A 14,297-nucleotide genomic window follows, 5' to 3' on the forward strand; every position below is an offset into this window, starting at 1 on the left:
GTCGTTCCAGAATGCGATGATGCTGAGACCGCAACAGGTAACGCAGCCGCAGAGACAGTTACCTTCTCCCATCTCGTCCACATTTTCTTCGTCTCCTCGATCCGAGGTCAGTGGTGGGTCGTTTAGCCTCGGTATTGTTGGTGGCGGTGGTGGTGGTGATGCGGATCATTTTGATGTTGGATATTCCAATCATCGTGTGGCAGACAGAACGCCGCCTTCAGTGGGAATGGATGCGAGAGCGGCGAACGAAGAATCTGGTTTCAAGTTGACGCCCATTGCCAAACCAGCACTACCACCGACAGCAGCAGCAACCACAGGATACTATGTTCTACTCTTCGACGTCGTTGTCGGGGGGTCGTCGGTTGAAGGGGGACCACTGGGACTGCCAGGACCAGTGGGTTTCCCTTCTTCCTGTTCTTCATCCCTTGGTTCGAGCCCTTCTGGTTCGAGTGGCATGGTTTCGGGAAAAGGGAGTGGGTTTGACGCCGACGACGATGATGACGGAGACGGCGATGATGATGATGATGGTGCTGGTGCTGGTGCTGGTTTTCCTGGTGGGAGATTTGGCCTTCGTCGTCTTGACCGTAGGGGTGGTGGCGTTGACGTTGGCGTTGGAGGGGAGGAGGATGAGGATGATGAAGTGTTGTTCGGTAGGGCCAGGCGCGTTTCGTTAGGGTTGGGAATGGTGACTGTTAGTCCCTCCAGATCGTCCGTGGCGAATGTCGGAAGGGACACGGTGATGAAGGAGGTTCCCGTTCTTATGGAGAGGTCGTCGAGGCCAACTTTTCAAGTCTGGAGCGACGATGATTAGGAGTCGTTTGGGTGTTTTGGGTTTGAAGGGGATCAGAGTGATTGTGAAGGATGATTCTCTTTGGGTGGGGAAAACCCCCCCCCCCCTCTCTCTCTCCCTCAGACTACCCTTTTCGCTTGTGAATTCTGGTTTGGCTTGCGATCGATTAGGCCCAAGCCCCCCACGCTCGTCACTCGTCCTCGCATGCTGGCTTCTTCTTCATTTTTCCCATCTCTCGCTTTTTAATCCGTCTTGAGTTTCGATCATCTTTCGAAGTTGCGCGTGATCTTTCCGTTACTCGACTTTTCGTATCCCGCTTTTCTTTTTCGAATCCCCGCTTATAGAGCTCACTTACCCTCAATGGAGAGGATGCATTTCTATTTTCTCCCTCTCATTTCTTATCATTTCTTCAATTTCGGTATCAGTTAGTAAACATCTTCACATCCTTCGTCTTGGCACTCCTGCTGCAAGTCTCGCTTCCCCCCCTCTACGTCTCTCATCCACTCATCCATTGTCCTCGTTTGTCATATCCCTTCTCTCCTTGTGGATTCGCACGGTTGGAAACGTCTGGCTCCCCCCTGCCCCAACTACCCACACCACCGACACTAGGCATCACTGGGAAGGCTGGAATCCTAATGGAGGAGAGCGATATAGCGCGCACACACACACACACCAATACACAGAAACAATAATATCGAATTCTTTCGTGTTGACCTTATTTATTTTGTTCACTATATTAGTATTAGGCTTCATGCATGTTTATAATATTTTCGTCTTTGTGATCTCTCGTATCACTACAGATTTAGACGGACAGTAGTCTGAACTTTTCTTTCTCGATTCTGTCCACTCGAGATCTTTCCCGGCCCCAGCCTTCCAAAAACAAAAAATTCTCATGCACATTAGCTTTTTTTTCTGGGTTCAAAAATCCTTTATCTCTAAATTGCTAGTACAACGCACTTTATGCAAGCAACTCTTCTCGACTTTATTTAGCGCCTTGACGGAAGGCAGACTGAATTCTACTACTTAGGTTGGTTGGTTGTGGGTAATGTTATTAAGATTTAAGTATTCGATTCAGTTAGGTACTCATCATTTGCCGGCATGGGTAACAGCCCGTAGTAAGTCTGTTTACTCTATTGCACTGGTCGAGCTTCAGCGTTCATCGGGAATTGTTGGGATGCGGGTTACTTATCCGGAACGTACGTCGTGCTGGATGTGGCAGTCCCCGACACTGTGGGAAGTAAATGGCCGTAAAAAACCATTTTTGGTCTGGTTTTTGACCATTTACCATTGTTTTCGTGATATTTTTTTTCATTGTAAATTACAATATACGTTTCACGATGCTAAATACCAGACTCTTCCCTGCATAAATTACCACTCAATTCATGGTATTCGAGCTGCGATGTATTGTACAAAGGTCAGAGGTATGGACGGCCGGAGTTCGGTTAGTCATCGTCGTCGATTGACCTTGCGAGCTTGCAACTGCGATCGATGATGGCCCAACGACGGGAATGCGTACGTACCATAGGGAAATCGGCCACATACTGAAGAGACCGAAGCGAGAGCGATAATTTGAGTGTAGTAAAAGAGGTCGGTGCCAAGGCAGCATCCATGTAAGCACCGCTATCTGAGACAAGGTCAACGAGGTGACGCATGTTCTCACAAGCGACGTTTTGTGACATGCTCGGGGATTTGAGTCCACAGCTACTTCAGCTCAATAGTGAGAGCCATGAAATTCAAACACTCCTACCCAGACGAAGGATAAGTCCCTAAATTCAATTCGTTGTTTTTGGGCCCACATTGTGGAAACTTTGTCACCTCCCCCGACAATGCATGATTTCCCTAGCAAGGCATAACCAAGAGCTCGATTATATGTTGGTACGGCTTGTTGTAGACATTAGTAAACTAGATCGCGACTTTGCGATGGGTGGAATTGTCAGGAATGTTTCTTGTCGCGAGGAGCCCCAAGTATGGAAGCTGGCACTTAAAGATGTAAGGGTAGGTGGGCAGAGACTGTGGCGCTTAGACTGAAATCGGACTAAGTTGTTCTCGGCAGTTTCCATTCCACTCAGTGCCTTATCCTCTCCACCATACCATACACGTTCTGCAACCTGCTCATTTCCTCCCAATTTGACTATCCTTTCGCTATGCAACTAGCTACTCTTTTCAGAAGTGGCAAGTACTTATGAATATGGACACTGGGCATGCTGCCTCACTGACAGCGATGCCATGAATGGCTTCCATCTGGACGTGTTTCAACGCGTCTTTACGCGTCTTTAACTCATTGGTGAATGAGAAATAGCATTTATTTATTTATTTATTTTAGAAAATCGTCAAGCCTCTCACAGCAAACAGGAATCTATGTTACCCAAGGGTCACACCTGTGGTAGAAAAGCTCGTGCATCTGCTTAGGGCGTAGTTTGGCCCCATGTACGCTCATTAGTTTATCTCCCAACTACCTCTTCCCCCACTGCTGCCTTGCTAATTTCCCCCTGTGCTAGTAACCAAAAAACGCGACTGGAATTCGAAAGCGATGATAATGACCAAGGCCCGATGACAACCACCTCTACTAGTACTGCCAAAAAAGAACCCCCGTGGCCGTCACTATGATGGCCCCACAACAGAAGAAAGTCTGAATCGATTAACCTGGCCCACTCAGAAGGAAAGACTGCCTCGCGAAGTTGTGCGGAAGGGTTGAAGTTCACTTATGGTATCTTCTACCGTCTTATTCACAGCCCGAGACTTCCTCCACTTTCATTAGGTTATGCTCTGTCAAATCAACCTCATCAAAATCGAATTGATGCTCGACTTTTATGCTACCCGTCTCTTGCTCGCACTCAACTCCGTACTTTTCTCGTGAGCCCAAGGCTTCAATCCTGCGTTATGCTTTCCGGATCGGGTCTTCTTCGTCACTCCTCGAATTGACCTTTCTGTCTTTTGCTCACCTCAACTCGGTTCATTTCCTCACTTGCAATGACTGCTATTCATTGCAACGTAACCTAGAGTCTCCGCTGTATATCGCCATAAATGTAGTTGTAAATAACCACGTTTTTCACCAAATTAACAATATTGTAAATGATGAAATCCGACTGGTAAATTACAAAATGCACCCTTGTAAATTGACCGTTTACAATCGTTATCGTGGTGGAGAATCATTAAAAAACAGGTCATCTACCTCCTTTAACGTGGTAAAGGAATCCTGGTAAAATGCAATGGACCACATTGTAAAACACAGTTTTAATCATGTTAAAAATGAGTGTATTATACAATGGTTAAGATGATCTTTTACGCATCACTAATTCCCTCTGTGCCGATTGTGACTAAGCACACAGCTAGGAGTTCCCTCACGTAGATTTTCATTCTTTGCATGCGTATCAATACGCACGGACCAAAAATCTTATGTTTTTCAGTTCCCTCTTGCGTCTGCTGGGGAGCGGGTTGCCCCATTTGGAACGCCGCGCTAAGAGAGATTCCTTAATAGTATATCTAACTAATAAATAATCGCCGAGGGTCATCTACGAGATCTGATTGGCTCGGTTCACCCCGAAGCCAGGTTTCGAACCGCTCTGATTGGCCCTTCCAGCTTACCTCATCGATGTTTGAAGGCAGCTACTTATGTCACTACTTACTCCCTCTGTGCATTCCCCTTCTTCTGACCTGCCCTTTTATATGCCTATGCAGCATACCTGTATCTTACCTCATCTTTTAAATCCCCTATTCACACACAGACATACCTTTCTGATCCAATGTCGATTCCATCGCTTCATGGTCATCGCGCGCTATCCTATCTCTATTCGTTGTGCATCAATTATCGGTATTGCTGACGCTCATTTATCTCACTCCTCCTTGACCGATGAGCTGCATTGCAGGCGGGCTGGCGCCCTTCGGCTGATTCCTTTTTTCATCACATCCTTGATTCGTACATCTATGTCCCCATCACATGAATGTTCCACACTTGACGTGCTCACGTTCATGCCTAAGTTACTGGTTCTGTCATCAATGATCTCCTAGGGCGTCCACTTGCGGGGGGTTTGGTCTTTTTGGAAAGCGGGGAGTTTTTGGGACTTACAAAGAAAGATTTCAAACGCCCCTACACTGTAAGATGATAAGATGATAGTGGTTGTGAGTATTGCCTCACACTCCCAGTCCGTCAGAGATACGCTATAATAGGCTGTATAATCAACGGGGAGTAAAGGCTGTAAAGCCTTGACTTGCCCGCATGCAATGTTTATATACATGGGGGGGAAGAGCACATGCAGCCTATGTGGCTTGCAGGGTCTCCGAGTATATACAATAATGTAGCGCTGTTGCGCGAAGTTACAAACTGATTATAATAGACTATGTTACAAGTGATAACAAGAGTAAGACAAAGTAAAAGAGTTAGGAGGGGGTGCATAAGCAGCCTCCCTTCCTTACGCTCTCCTCCCTTGCGATATTAATATCGCAACAGGAAGGCGTGTACCAAAATGTAAAAAACGGTCCAAGAGATTCAAGAGAAACATAAAGAAATTCAAGGCAATTAGGCCTCGGGGCAACCAGTAGTGGCATTACTGTAAGTTAAAGGTGAAAGGTGGTTAGGCCTTTCAATGTCGGTCATCACCAATGAAGTTAGAACAAAAGGGGTTCAAAGGGGAGTAAAGCAAAGCGGTCAGGCTCTTGGGTAAGAATTAACGCAAAGTGATTAGGCTTTTGTGACGAAAGCAGTCAGGCTTTCATTGTGAAGTAAGGTGGTAGGGAAAAAAGAGCTTCTAATAATGTGTCAGGGCACAGCCCCTGACCCCACACACCCTCAGGTACCCTTCCCCTATTTTCTCCTATTTTTCCCTTCACTATTCCACAATCCTGCATGCATGCAGACTGTGGGAACGTTCTGGGCGAGTTACTCGCCCAGAAACCATCACAGCCACAACCGTGGGAACTTTCTGGGCGAGCTGCTTGCCCAGAATCTTCCCACAGGGGGGGGGGGGGGGGGGGTGCCAATTATGGAAAGTCGGCAAAGAGCCGAAAACTGTATAGTTCCCAGCTCCCATTTGTAGCGGTGTCACAGGAGGTTGAGAAGGTTACCCTTCTTCTCAACTCATTTCCTGTGAAGGCTGGGGCTAGCCCCCTCAGTGAGTTTGAGGATCTCGGATTGGGACTAGATACCCCAGCGACTAGGAGGATCCCCCTGGGCCCATCACGGAATGAGGGCCAGGCCCTGACATAATGCCACATGTAGTTAAACCCTTTGTACCGATTATTTTGTTGGCGAAGGAGAATATAAGTGGAGGCGGTCAGGCCTCTGGACAGTGAAAAAGAAGAGAAAAAAAATTAATGGGGTGGTTAGGCCTCCATAAATTTGATCATTAACGATGACGAAGTCGACGCTTGTTAGCCACTGGTCCGGGGTCGGCACCAAGGGTTGCCATTGCAGGCCGCTATAGGCCATGATGGCCATGATGCTGCAAACAAGGCCCGAGGGTAGGGCATTTGGCCTCAGCGACTCTAAAGGAGCGCTGTGCCCCCTAGCTGTCTCTTGGCCCTCATTTCAGACTTACTGGGGTTGCCTTGTTGGGGTCAGGACTTAGAGGGTCATGGTCAAATCGATATTAGAGCTAAGGTACAATAAAGTATCATACAGGATATATATAGGGAGAAAGAATGAATGGAAGCAGACCCGGGCCAAAGGCTGAGGGGTCCGGAAGCAAAAGGGAACAAGGAGCGGGGTTGGCTGCACAGCGGCTGGCAATGACCGAGGGTCAAAACAAACAATAACAGATAAATAAAGGAAGGAGCATAGGGCTGCCATAGCGGCGCTGGACTCGGAGTTGGGCCGGAGTTGGGTGCGGGAATGGTAGTGGCCCTGTAGGGGCCAAGTGGGCAGGGTAGAGGAGTTGTGCTCAGCGCGGTGCTGGAGGCAGACTCAGGGTGGGGAGGTTGGTGTGGCAGTGGGGGAGTCGGTCTAGCATTGGGGAACCACAGGCAAGTGGGGAGTGAGCGGGGAGTCCTCAGGGAGGGTAGGGGTGAGGGTTGGGGCTTGCACTCATGCTCGCATAGCGGGAATGGGCTCGGGTGGCATCGGGACAGGCGGCTAACGGGCCGGAATACATGGCCATGACAATGCTAATGTTTTTAAAACAAAGGCAGTTAGGCCTTTTTTGGTTTGCCCTTTTGGGCTGCGGTGCTGTCAGGGACAGTACAGGAGAGGCAGGGGTAGCGGCTCAGGCAGCGGTGGAGTAACGGGAATGTATAGCGAATGGCCCTCACTCGGGCTCACATCCCTGTCTGGCTTCTTAGGCTGAAGCGGTAGTGATTGTTATTAGAATGGAAGGCTAAACTAAACTAAACTAAGCTGGAGTAAGATGCTTGCCTGAAGCAGTAGTGAGAAGAAGGCTGCTTCTTTGGTTCTGCTTCGGCTCGGTTTATATACAGGCAGGAACAGGTCATGTGGGGGGTGCCATGTCAGCCCAGGTGGAGCCAGGGTATCGCAGATGGCTCCGCAGGCGATCCCGAGTGTCAGAGGGGAGAAGTACAAATGAGGATGCACGGCATATCCGGCAGCGCAGTACCCACACAGAGTACTCGGTGTCAGACACGTCTGTGCTACATGGGTAAGGGGAGAGGTCGTCCATATAAAGAAAGAAAGGAAAGAAGAGAGGGGAAGAAGGAAGACAAAGGACAAAGTGAAAGAGGGAGGAGGAAAGAGGGGCAACGGGAGGGCGCAGCGCGGAGTGGGGCGGCATGCCCTGACATCACCCCCTCCTTAAGCCGCTTCACCTCGAAGTGGCTAGGGGGTTTTCTCGCTCTCTGCCTGGGGCATCTGGGGGTGCTCTGTGGAACTCCTCGATCCGGTCGTGCATGTTGGCCAGGTTGTCACAGGGGAGCCACTTGTTTTCGGAGTTTGGCCAGCCCGTGAACTTCACCAGATACCAGAGCTTTCTGCAGCGCCAGCAGGAGTTGAGGACCTGTCAGGGCACACCTGCCTCAGCTGACCCGGTCCCCTGTCACCCACCTGACCCGGCCCCCCGCTACCCACTCCTTCCCTACTTCCTCCTCCCTTTTCTCTTCCTCCCTTTCTTTCTCCTTTTGTCAGGGACATGTCCGGGGTGGAGGGGGCCCGGATGTAGCGCCCGGCAGAGGGACCCTCTTGGGGAGCGAAGCGGGCGTGCGTACTGACGGGCCCGATCTGGGACTGTAGTCCCTGGCCACTTAGACTGAAGTGGAAAACGTGAATTGTTATTAAAAGGAAGAACTACACTACTTACCTGAAGTGGAAAATGTGAGAAGAAGGTTACTTCTTCAGTTCCCACTTCAGGTACATTTATGTACATGTGGCTTGGGTCACATGACGGGTGCCACGTCATCTACGGAGAGAGCCACAGCCATCCAGGTATCCCCACGGGGGATCCCGAGGGCATCCACTGCAGGCGTGCATGCTAGGTGTAGCAGGAAGTCGTCCAGGGTGTCCGAGCCGGACGAGTCAACAGTACAATGATACAAGGGAAGGTGGTCCGTGTAAATAGAAAGAATAAACAGAAGGGGAGAATGAAATAAAGGAGAAAGAGGAAAGAGGGAAAAGGGAGGAAAGGGAGGAAGGGGAAGAGGGAGGAAGGAGGAAGGAGGAAGGAGGAAGGAGGAAGGAGGAAGGAGGAAGGAGGAAGGAGGAAGGAGGAAGGATGGGTAGCAGGGAGTGGGTGAGGTGGGCCCGGTTGGGCCCGGGTGGAACCGGGTCAGGCAGGTGTTCCCTGACACCTTTCTCTTTTCTCTCTTTCCTTACTTATTACATGGACGACTTCCCTCCTATCAGTGTACCATTGGCCCAGCTGCAGTATGACACGCCCGGACCCGCTGGGCAGCCTCCTGCACACTGGGCACTCCTGGGATCTCTTGCGGAGATACCCGGATGGACGTGGCTGTGTGCATAGATGACATGGCCTTAACTACATGTATATAAACACAGCCTAAGTGGGAACTGAGAAGCAACCTTCTTCTCACACTTCCCACTTTAGGCAAGTAGCTTACATTCCCCTTGTTAATAATAATAACACACTTCCCACTTTAGCCTAAGTGGCCAGGGACCCTTGTCTGCTTTGGGCCCGTTGTTACGCACACCTGCATCACACCCTACCGGGCCCTCAGCCCTGGGCAATATACCCGGACGCTCTCGACCCCGGGTTGGTCCCTGACAGGACCTTCTCGACCTCGTACTCTTCTCCTCCGTCTATGATTTGGGGCCTGGGCAGGGGTCAGTGGGTCATTCAGCGATCCCATCTGGGCAGTAGGGCCGGATGTTCGTCACTGATACCACTGGGTGGACTCCCCTTTGTCGTGCTGTGAGCTGGAGTTTGATGGTGGCAGGGGATACGACCTTGAGGATTTTGAAGGGGCCGGTCCATTTGTGGTCTAGCTTCTTGGTAGGGCGGTCCATGGTGTAGTTTTGGGTGCTGAGCCAGACTTGATCGCCTTCTTTGTACTCAGGTGCTACTTCTTGGTTTCGGTCATAGTAGCGGGCCATCTCTTCCGCTGCATGCTCTAGCGCCACCTTCGCCTCTTCCTGCATTTTCATCAGTCTCGAGGTGAATGCATCTGCGGCTTCGACTTCTGATGCACGTGTGGGTTCTGTCCCCATCCTGGGGTGTTGGCCTGTGTCAAGCTCAAAGGGGGTGCAGCGGGTCGAGGCATGGATGCGGTTATTATGGGAGAACTCCGCTAGCGGGAGCCAGTCTGCCCAGTCATCCTGGTGGTGGTTAACAAACACTCAGAGGTAGGCTTCTATCTCCTGATTCACTCGCTCCATCTGTCTGTCTGTCTGCAGGTGGTAAGGTGCTGAAGGGGTCAGCTTGACTAGTAGGGCTGCTAGCTCTTTGGAGAACTGAGAGACAAAGGCACTCCCTCTGTTGCTGAGAATCTCCTTGGGGAGCCTGTGATGCTTCCAGACATGTTTGAGGAAGAGTTGGGCGATCCCAGCCGAGTCTACCGCCATGACTGTAGGGATTGCATGGATGTGCTTAGAGAGGCGGTCCACCACTAGGGTGGCATTGTAGCCCTTTGACTCAGGGAGCTCTCCGATCATATCCACAGAGATTACCTGCCAGCAGCAGGTGGGGATCTTGTTTGGCTTGAGCTTCCCCACCTTCCGTGAGGGGAATGACTTGACTCGATTGCAGGTGTTGCACCCCACCATGTAGTGGCCTACATACTCCGCCATCCAGGGCCACCAGTAATTGCAGGAGACGAGCTCCAGGGTTTTCCATCGCCCCAGGTGTCCTGTCGCCTGCGCATCGTGGTGTAGCCGCACTAGGTCGTGGCAGAGTTGCAGGTCCTTCGGGATGTATACCTTTCCCCGGTAGAGGACCAACTCTCCATCTCTGCTCCATTCATCCGTCCTGAGGGTTCCATCTCCCAGCTCCTTCAGCGCTTTCACTACCTTCTCATCACGGTCTCTCGCCATGCGTATTCTTTCCAGGATGGCCGCCTCTTCTCCCTCCACTGTGATGGCCTCGGTCGTGCGGGCTTCAAACCATTCTGGCTGTAGGAGGGTCAGGCTGTCATTGTCATCCCTTCCTTTCGGGTGGTCAGCACGGTGGGAGAGGGCATCCGGTTTCCCCATGAGTTTCCCTGGTCGGTGGATGAGGGTGAAGTGAAAGCGGGACAGAAATAGTGACCACCATGCTTGGCGGCGATTCAGCCTCTGTGCAGTGTGGAAGTAGCCTAGGTTGCGGTGGTCTGTGTAGATATTGACCTTTTCCTCAGTGTTAGAGATGGGCGGATTCAGATGACTCCGGAGTGGAATCGGAGACTTAGCATGGAGGGACCTTGGCCTCAGCGACTCAAGCGGAGCGCTGTGCCATTGCTGTTTGTCCATTTGGTCCTTAATTTCACAGTAGGCGAGCAGGAAGTCTCTAGGGGGCATTTCAGGTCGATTTCGGACTGAGCCCGCTATGAGTATGTACAAGTGCCGATATATATAATGGAGGGGGCAAAAGCACAAGGAAGCGAAGGGGAACTGAATCGGAATGGAGGCGTCCGAACGGGAACAAAGGGATGTCAGAAGCGGAGCGGTACCAAAGGTCATAAGGCAGAACCTGTGATACGTCCGAAAGGAGGTAAGGAGGGTGAGGCCCAGAGGGGCAGGAGGATGAGGGGAAGTGGGGATGATGACTACTGGCTAAAATGGGAAGAAGCAGCAGTCCAAATAGGGATGAGGGAGAAACGCAAGAAATACATTACAAGCGGCGAAAGTGCCAAAGATGATCTGCAAAGCTCGGAGGTTGCGGAGCTTATGGAGGCAGGGTTGAAAGTCCGAGGAATATTGGCAATGGTGTTTACATAGTATGAGGTCACCAATGCAATGGACTAAGACCGAGGTGGAGTCAAAGTCCGAGGTAGGAACTATGACGGAAGCTTGGAGCAAAGGTACGAGCGGTGCCCGAGTACGAAGTACGGGTCAGCGGCGGAAGGTTGTAACTTGGCTGGAGGTCGGCGGAAGAGGACCAGAGGGAAGAGAGGGGAAGGAAGAGAGGAGAGGTGTCAGGTCCGAAGGTGGGTATCAGAGCGGTCGGGAGAAGAGTAGGAGGATGACGGAAGGGTGGAGGTGTTGTGAGGAGGGAGTGGAGGAGTATGAGGAGGAGTAGGAGGAGGGTGGCGAGAGGGGTGGTGTTCGGTCCGAGGTGGTTATCGGAACGGATGGAGATAGGACAGGAGAGTGACGGAGGAGTGGAGGTGGCATGGGAGGTGAAGGGTGGTGTGGTGCCAGGACCGAAGGTGAATATCGGAACAGACAGCGGTAGGGTAGGATTCCGGAGGTGGGGAAGGAGGAGGTCCGGAAGTCGGGGTGGGGTCGGGTATGCATGGATATGACACTCAGCCCCTTCTACAAAATGACGCCACTCTTCTAGCGCTCGGACTATCGCAAGCATTTCTTTGTTGTAGATTTCGTAGTTGCGTTCTACTTCAGTGAAGCTCTTGGACATGAAGGCGATAGGGTGGAACTCGCCGTTGGTTTGGAGCTGGGACAGAACAGCGCTGGTGGCGAAGTTGGAGGCATCGCATTCAAGTTTGTTGCAGTTGTGGCATAGGCCTCATCGCGGGTCAGCCCTTGAATGGTCAAGGTCCATTGGCTGAGGGAGCGGAGCTGGGGGGTGCGGGGCTGTGGCTGTGGGGGTTATGGGGGCGGTGGTGGATTGCGGCGGGGGTCCGGGTGGCAGGTGTGCGAAGGGCTGGGGGGTTGTCAGTGGCGGTCTTGTGGGGGGAAGGGGCGGTTTAAACAGGGGAGGCAGGGTTGCGTCGCCTGGAAGTGCTGCCACTGGTTGTTGAGGAGGGTGGCTTCCCGTTTCCATTCTGCCCAAGTCCTTGGCATGGGACGCAGGTGATAGATGCTCTCGTGGAGCCGCGTGTTGATCGCTTGTTCAAAGCAGTCTACCAGCCCCATGTCACCTAGCCACAAGGCAGGGCCGTGGATCTCGAACTCCTGGATAATCTTATCCACAGAGTCGGTACCTTGCCACAGGGCGGCAAGCTTCTGTTGGGTGGTGGTTTCACGGTTTGGATCTTGGAACATGGCATCGAGCTCTGCCATAAAGTTGTCCATAGTGATTGCAGGAGATCCCACCATCAGCAGCATGATCGTGCACTGTGTCACCCATGCTCCTGCAGCTCCTCCTTTCATGTACGACAAGATGAAGAGGATCTGGGACAGAGTGTTGGGGAACTCTGCCATGTGGACATGGAAATAGATCCCGCATTCTGCCTTGAAGCGGTCGAGGTCCTTGCTCGTGCCAGCAAAGGTGGTGGGTGCGGTGACTTTGGGTGCTTTGGGTTTGGGTTTGGGTGTGGGTGCGGGCGCGGGTGCGGGTGCAGGTGGTGGGTTTTGGATTCTGCTCTCGAGGATCGCTTGCAGTTCCTGGAACCTGGTCAGCAGGTCCTGGTACTGCTCCTCGGTCACCATGAGACTAGGTTGAAGCCTTCTTCTGCTGTCAGGGACCGTGCAGGAGAGGTGGGGGTAGTGGCTTGGGCAGCGGTGGAGTAACGGGAATGTATAGCAAATGGCCCTCACTCGGGCTCACGTCCCTGTCTGGCTTCTTAGGCTGAAGCAGTAGTGATTGTTATTAGAATGGAAGGCTAAACTAAACTAAACTAAGCTGGAGTAAGATGCTTGCCTGAAGCAGTAGTGAGAAGAAGGCTGCTTCTTTGGTTCTGCTTCGGCTTGGTTTATATACAGGTGGGAACGGGTCACGTGGGGGGTGCCATGTCAGCCCAGGTGGAGCCAGGGTATCACGGATGGCTCTGCAGGTGATCCCAAGTGTCAGAGGGGAGAAGTACAAATGAGGATGCATGGCATATCCGGCAGCGCAGTACCCACATGGAGTACTCGGCATCAGACGCATCCATGCTACATGGGTAAGGGGAGAGGTCGTCTGTATAAAGAAAGAAAGGAAAGAAGAGAGGGGAAGAAGGAAGACAAAGGACAAAGCGAAAGAGGGAGGAGGAAAGAGGGGCAACAGGAGGGCACAGCGCAGAGCGGGGCAGCGTGCCCTGACAGGTGCTAGGTCCGGGCATGTTAGCCTGCAGATTTGTCGAAGGCCCGGCTCCATCATCCTCAGCTGCTGCCATATGCTGGCGCTGAGCTGCAGGGAAGTGCCTTGTTGTCAAGGTTGCAGGTGGAATGGCTTCAGTCTGTTCCACAAAACTTGACTCTCCACTCATTGATGTATCCTTGGAGTCGAGGGGAGGAACAGTGCTCACCTCTCGAGGAGGTGGTGGAAACCCCTGGACGGGGTGGGATGTGGGCGGTGGCGGTGCAAATTCGCCCACTTGTAGCCTGGATAGGCCATAAGCGGTCATATTTGCCGCTTTTCTCACCTTAGCCTCTTCGGATGGGTGGTGTTTCCAAAACAAGGTCAGGATGTATTTCATTCCTGCCTCTTTGATAATGCCAGGCATTTGAACCATTCATCTAGTTCAGATATGGATGGTTTACATCCGGGCATGAACTTCATCTCATAGAATTGAGCATGTCGAGCATGCACTTCTGGTGGGGCATTATCAATGCTGTTCACAGCGTGTTTGTCGATCCAGTTAAGGTCGATAAGAAATTTGAACCCATTGAGCATGAAATGGGTCCATCGCCATTGGCAAATATCATTTTGGCCCCGCATAACCCATAGTTGTCCACAGATAACGACTCCATCCTGGAAATCATTAATGGAGAACGACCCTGGAATAGGGATGTTTCGCCACATCCCAGTGGAAGGTTGGCAACTCTGGTCCGGCAATTGGAACCATGAGTACTCTGAGGGGATAAGGTCACGATTATCATCGTGTTGGGTGGGCCCTTGAGGTCCTGGGGGAATAGGAGCAGCGAGAGGGCCATAATGGCCATCTATTAGTTTTGAAAAAGGCACCTGCATCCCCTTAGGGGGTGCCGGTTGAGATGCACGGTTGTGTACTGATATGTTAGACGACATCAGAGGGGCTCCTTGGGCCCTCTTTGGGGGTCCCAGTACCATGGCATCCTGTGCAACTGGTGCCT

At 51.7% G+C, this 14,297-nt stretch overlaps 1 protein-coding gene across 1 annotated transcript; it reads left to right on the forward strand.

Moving 5' to 3' along the window:
- Positions 1-19: 19 nt before the first annotated feature.
- EI90DRAFT_3119900 (uncharacterized protein) lies at positions 20-811 on the forward strand (the record flags this gene model as incomplete). Its single annotated transcript, XM_039063262.1, has 1 exon — positions 20-811. One exon carries the CDS (start codon positions 20-22, stop codon positions 809-811), a length of 792 nt encoding a protein of 263 aa, XP_038918724.1.
- Between the last annotated feature and the right edge of the window lie 13,486 nt (positions 812-14,297).

Source organism: Cantharellus anzutake (assembly GCF_015039405.1).
Source record: "Cantharellus anzutake strain C23 chromosome Unknown EI90scaffold_12, whole genome shotgun sequence".
In the NCBI taxonomy this organism is placed as follows: domain Eukaryota; kingdom Fungi; phylum Basidiomycota; class Agaricomycetes; order Cantharellales; family Hydnaceae; genus Cantharellus; species Cantharellus anzutake.